The 6356-nt window shown below is 32.6% G+C and overlaps 1 protein-coding gene across 2 annotated transcripts in view; it reads right to left on the reverse strand.

Moving 5' to 3' along the window:
* The window catches only part of adamts13 (ADAM metallopeptidase with thrombospondin type 1 motif, 13), a 29675-nt gene extending 25869 nt beyond the window's left edge, over nt 1–3806 (reverse strand). Inside the window, exons 1-5 of one of the 2 annotated variants that reach the window (XM_051116807.1) lie at nt 3538–3804; nt 2730–2796; nt 2287–2555; nt 2034–2196; nt 86–219 (exon numbers count right to left, since the gene is read on the reverse strand). In XM_051116807.1, coding sequence (XP_050972764.1) covers nt 86–219; nt 2034–2196; nt 2287–2555; nt 2730–2796; nt 3538–3636 — 732 coding nt within the window. In that variant the 5' untranslated portion in view covers nt 3637–3804. Of the gene's footprint in view, nt 1–85; nt 220–2033; nt 2197–2286; nt 2556–2729; nt 2797–3537 lie in introns of both variants that reach the window. The other variant, XM_051116808.1, reaches the window with a different exon arrangement.
* Nucleotides 3807–6356: the final 2550 nt, after the last annotated feature.

Genomic DNA, 6356 nt, shown 5'->3' on the forward strand with positions numbered 1-6356 from the left:
ACTGATCCTATTCCATATGTTGTACATTTCCATTTTTACGTATGGATGCAAATACAATGAAACTGTAGATTAAACACACACATACAATGTTGAGGTTGGTTAGGATGTATCTCTCAGTGTCTTGCCTATGAAAATCATAGACATCAGGACCCACCACCACTGCGAGCTCCAGATGTGTGACCTCTGACCCCAGAGGTGTCCTCCGTAACCTAAACTGACCTAAGGCAGATCACACAGTTGACACTTAATATAATTATTGTTACTTCTGTAGTTATTATTTTTGGTGTGAATAGGCATTGATTCCTTCCAAAATTGGGTAATGCATTTTAGAAAACTGTAGTATGATCAAAATAGCACTTTGTATAGTCTATTTACTGAACTTGATAGTGAACTTGATTCAGCTGTAGGCACAATTTCAGCTATACTGATGTTAAGACAAACAGCTTGATTGTGAGTGTGATATTTCCTCTATTTAAAAGTGAAATAAATACGAAGCAACTTTCGGTGTTGATGGTTATGTTGTCTGTTTTTGCTTCTCTAGCACTGCAGAATTATTGCGTCTTTCTAAGTAACAAACAATTTAGCTCCTAAAAGAATCAGTGTTTTGATCACATTGGTTAAGTGAATGATTCAGTGACTTGCTTACAAAGACTTGTTTTGTTCCCAAATGAATCCATGTTTTGATTAAATTTGATGATTGAATCATTTAATGACTTGCTCACAAAGACGTGTTTTGCTCCTGAAAGTATCCGTGTTTTGATCAAATTTGTTTATTGAATGATTCAGTGACTTGCTCACAAAGACTTGTTTTGTTTACGAATGAATCCATGTTTTGATCAGATTTGTTGATTTAATGATTCAATGAATTGCTCACAAAGACTTGTTTTGTTCCCAAATGAATCCATGTTTTGATTAAATTTGTTGATTGAATCATTTAATGACTTGCTCACAAAGACATGTTTTGCTCCTGAAAGTATCCATGTTTTGATCAGATTTGTTGAGTGAATGATTCAATGAATTGCTCACAAAGACTTGTTTTGTTCCCAAATGATTCCATGTTTTGATTAAATTTGATGATTGAATCATTTAATGACTTGCTCACAAAGACGTTTTGCTCCTGAAAGTATCCGTGTTTTGATCAGATTTGTTGAGTGAATGATTCAGTGACTTGCTCACAAAGACTTGTTTTGTTCTTGAACGAATCCATGTTTTGATCAGACTTGTTTGGTGAATGATTCAATGACTTGATCACAAAGACTTGTTTTGTTCCAGAACAAATTTATATTTTGATCAAATTTGTTTAGTGAATGATTCATTTACTTGCTCAAAAAGACTTGTTTGTTCTTGAGCAAATCCATGTTTTGATCGGATTTGTTTAGTGAATGATTCAATGACTTGCTCAAAAAGACTTGTTTTGTTCCCGAATGAATCAGTTTTGATCAGATTTGTTGAGTGAATGATTCAATGACTTGCTTACAAAGACTTGTTGTGTTCCCGAATGAATCCTTGCTGTGTTCCCAAATTTGTTTATTGAATGATTCAGTGACTTGCTCAGAAAGACTTGTTTTGCTCCCGAATGAATCAATGTTTTGATCGGATTTGTTGAGTGAATGATTCAATGACTTGCTCACAAAGACTTGTTGTATTCCCGAATTTGTTTATTGAATGATTCAGTGACTTGCTCAGAAAGACTTGTTTTGTTCCCGAATAAATCCATGTTTTGATCAAAGTTGTTGAGTGAATGATTCAGTGATTTGCTCACAAAGGCTTGTTTTGTTCCTGAATGAATCCATGTTTTTATCAGATTTGTTGAGTAAATGTTTCAATGACTTTGATTTGAAACAATGAAAATTTGATTTGAAATGACTGATTTGAAACAATCTTTATAGTATAAAGCTATATATATTAGGTTGACTTGACTTGAAGAGCACATTGAACAAATGGGCAAGCTCAATTGCAAAATGTTTTGCTGTGGACTTCAGGCCTTCAGTGCTGTACATTGTCTACGTTTAACCAGTACAATGTTCACTCACTCTTAGGCTGTTTAAGACGTGTCCTCACTGGTAATGTGTGGGTTAATAGCAGGTGAGGTACACCAGAAGGTAAATCCGTACTAAGCTCTTTCAGATGGTCTGTGTGTTTTTGAAGCATTGGGCGAATATACAGCCTCCTCTCCCCTGACTGAATCAGACCTTGCTGAGGACAAATGCAGATTTGAATTAGAAATTTGTCTCTATTTAGTACTACACGGACAAGCATAAAACACAGTAAAAAACATATTCTTACTAATTGGCCATGGCAGATAGGGAGAAGCGTTCTTGTATGTGCTGGTCTCAGTAACTTCAGCTGCTCGCAGCACATATCCTCCCGTTTCTTCACCACGCTGACTGTCAAGTTGATCACCATCTCCAGACTTGTGGGACAGGACACGGGTTGTTCATCTCTGTGTTGGCCCAGCTCAAAACTCTCTCCTTCACTCTGAAATAAGCACCTCCATAGCCCTCTGAAAGACTCATTTCTTGAGCAATTCACCCACACCAGCTCAAAGTGAGGCACTGAAGAGAACAAACTACTAATGTCAAGGTGTTTACATGTTTAGTTTAGACATATTGACTTTTGCAAGTCTTTTAAAACCTCTAATTTGTGTTTATGAACCTAAGATCTATCTGTGAACCTTTTGACTCCATATTCATGACTAGTATTTCTCAATATCTGTGAAACAGACTCACCTGATTTCATGGAAATAGTATCAAAGTAATAAAATAAATCTTGAGGTTTCAGTGAATCTAAAAAATCCTGGGGGGAAAAAGATTTCATTGTTTAATACAAAGGTTATATTGTACATAAATATTCCATCATAACAGGCAAAGTTCTTGCATTTATTAAATTACTGTATATACACACACTTCTGTTCAGTTCAGTTTCAGTAAAAAAAAAAGAAAAAAGAAAGAAATAATAAATAAAGAAAAATGAAATGTATTAAGTTACACTGAGCAAGAATGATTATTTTTTCTTTTTTATTATACATTTTTATTTATGTTTTTTTTATTATTGTTCTTTTCAACTTTCTATTCATATTCTGAAAAACATATTACATTTTCCACAGAAATATTAAGCAGCTCAACTGTTTTCAACACTAATAATAATAAGAAATGTCAACTGAACAGCAATAGTAAGAAATCATAAATCATATAAAAAAGGAAATATTTAAAATGTAAAAATTGCAAACAAAATATTAAATATTAAAAATAATAGTTTTGACATCACAGGAATGAATTATGTTTTAAAATCTCTTAAAATAATAAAACAGTTATTTTAAATTGCAACAATATGTTACAATATTACTGTTTTACCATATTTTTGATCAAATAAAAGAAGCATTTTTGTTTTATTATTTTTATTATATATTCTTATAGTTATGTTTATGTTGAAACCAAGTGAAAGTCCTTGTACATTTGGATTTAAAAGATTCTAATATCTGTAAACATTCTAAAATAGGTCATAAATCGGCCTTTTTCCAAGCTTAAAAGAACTTACCCTCTGCAAAGTGCATTGTGAAATCAGTAGACCTGTTGTTTTTAACAAACATGGAACCAGAAAGAGCCAGATCAGAGCTGTTCTCCTGTTTGACCACATCTTGAAGCAGCGGATTAATTAAATGTAGCTGGACATGCCAGGACTAAGAGTAATCAGCCTGTCGTACCACTGCAGTTCTGACTGATGAATGTGTGAAGTTGGTTGAAAGTGTCCTGTGCATAGACCGATGTCTAACACTCTGCTTGTTTAGAAAGATCAACATGAAAGGTTATTGATCAGCAGGAATGGGCAAACCCCGCTGAAACATTGAGTTGATGAATGACAGGCAATAGTTGTTGACACAACATGATCTGTGTGGAAGGTAACAAGCTGTGCTGTGGTTGGCTCTCCGTTGATGTCTGTTTTATTGATTTCTGACATTGCTGGACAACTAGAAGAGAATGCACATGTATGAACGAACTCCAAATCACAGGAACATGATGTTAAACTACCTATGGGGGCACAACATTAAATAAATAGGTCTTAGGAATAACCAACAGTCAATTTATGAGCTTACGCAATGAATTTATCTGTTTAGACTTTCTGAGACAGTGATTATAATGGTTTGGTACAGACTATTAACTTTAAATTGTATTTATTAATGATATTTGGTGGGTCAAAAAGTATAAGACCACATTTAAAATCTGGGATTATGTCAAGTCCACTCGTTTCTGCGAATCGGTTCTTTCAGTTCAATGAACTGGTTAAAAATGATTCGGTGATTCTATTGAGTCATCACGTTGACAGTAAAGCTGTATGCACACATTGGTGTTTATATTATATAACAGCCTATTAATAAGGCTGTTAATAGTAACTTTTCCAGTCGCAGTTCCCTGCATAGTCAGTTCGTTTTTTCAGCCACAATTCAGCTGATAAAAACACAACATTATTTAGAATCTATATATAATACGCTTTTTTTTTTTTTTACAAAAACCTATTTGAAATGTTGGCTGAAAAATTGTCAAACAATCAAGTTATTTGGCAATTAAAGTTATGTATTTTCGGTCCACACATTTGAAAAAAGTCTTTGGCTTGTGAAAGAAATGTTTTAAAATGTCTATCAGACCGTGAACTGGTTCTTGAAAAAATGACTCTAACTAACAACTCAGACATCTATGGAAGCCCTTTTCCACCACTGAATAAAAAAAAAATTGTAAGTTCTAAAATAAACTTGCAATTTCGAGATATAAAGTCCCAATTCTAACATTTTTTCTTAGAACTGCGTAATATAAACTCACATTTGTGAGAAATAAAGTCAGAATTGTGAGATAAAAACTCGCAATTCTGACTTTTTTTTCTGGCAAAAAAGTTTGGCAGTTTGTATCTCCCATTTTTGGCTTTTTTCTCACGGTTTTCTCACGAGTTTTTTTTTTATCACAATTCCAACATTTTTCTTAGAATTGCATGATATAAACTCACAATTGAGAGAAACAAAGTCAGAATTGCAAGATAAAAACTTTTTTCTTGCAAATGCAAGTTTGTATCTCACAGTTCCGACTTTTTTTTCTCACAGTTGCAAGTTTATCGCAATTCAGACTTTTTTTCTCAGAACTGGGAGATAAACACTTTTTCTCCCAAATGCGAGTTTATTTCTCACAATTCTAACATTTATTTATATTTTCAGTTCTGACTTTTTTCTCAGAATTGCATGATACAAACTCACAATTCTAACTTTTTCCCAGAATTGTGAGATATAAACTAGGGCTGGCAAATGATTCACGATTAATCGCATACAAAATGAAAGTTTAAGTGTGCCAAATATATGTGTGTGTACTGTGTGTAATTATTATGTATATATAAATACAAGCACATTCATGTATATATTTAAGAAATATTTACAAGTATATGTATTTATTATCATTTTTATAGAATTTATATTACATATATATATATATATAAATAAAAATATTTTGTATGCGAGTACACTGTAAAGAAACAATTTGTTGAGTCCACTTAAAATAATTTGTAACCTGGCTGCCTTAAAATCTTAAGTTCAGTCAACTCAAAAAAAGTTTATTCAACTTGAAATGTTAAATTATACTAAGTGACAACTTAGATATTTGAGTTGAATCAACTTAAAATTTTAAGGCAGCTGGGTTACTTACCCATCTGTTAAGTTTAGCAAACACAAATAGTTAGTACAACTTAACATTTTGAGTTGACTAAACTTATTTAATTGACTGAACTTAAAATTTTAAGGCAGCAGGGTAACAAATTATTTTAAGCTGACTCAACAAATTGTGTTTTTTATTTTTTACAGTATACTAGCGATTAATCATTTGGCAGCCCTAGTATAAACACAACTGCGAGAACTAAAGTCAGAATTGCAAGAAAAAAATTAAAATTCTGATTTTTTCTCGCAGATGTAAGTTTGTATCGTGCAATTACGACTTTTTCTGGCAAATTTCAGTTTATTTCTTTCAATTCAGATTTTGTTCTGAGATATGTGAGATATAAACTCGCAATTCTGACTTTTTTGTTCAGAACTGCATGACATGAATTCGCATTTGTAAATTATAAAGTCAGAATAGCGTGATATAGTTTATTTCTCAAAAATTAGACTTTTTTTCGCAAGTCTGACTTTTTTCTCGCAAATGCAAGTTTGTATCTTGCATTTCCGACTTTTTTTTCTTGCGATTCTGGCTTTTTTCTTGCAGTTCACACTTTTTTTCTCACAATTGCAAGTTTATTTCTCGCAAATCTGTCTTTTTTCCTCGCAATTGTGAATTTATTTATCACAATTCCATCTCTATTCTACTCACAATTCCAATTTTTTTTCT

Source organism: Labeo rohita, chromosome 8 (genome assembly GCF_022985175.1).
Source record: "Labeo rohita strain BAU-BD-2019 chromosome 8, IGBB_LRoh.1.0, whole genome shotgun sequence".
NCBI lineage: Eukaryota > Metazoa > Chordata > Actinopteri > Cypriniformes > Cyprinidae > Labeo > Labeo rohita.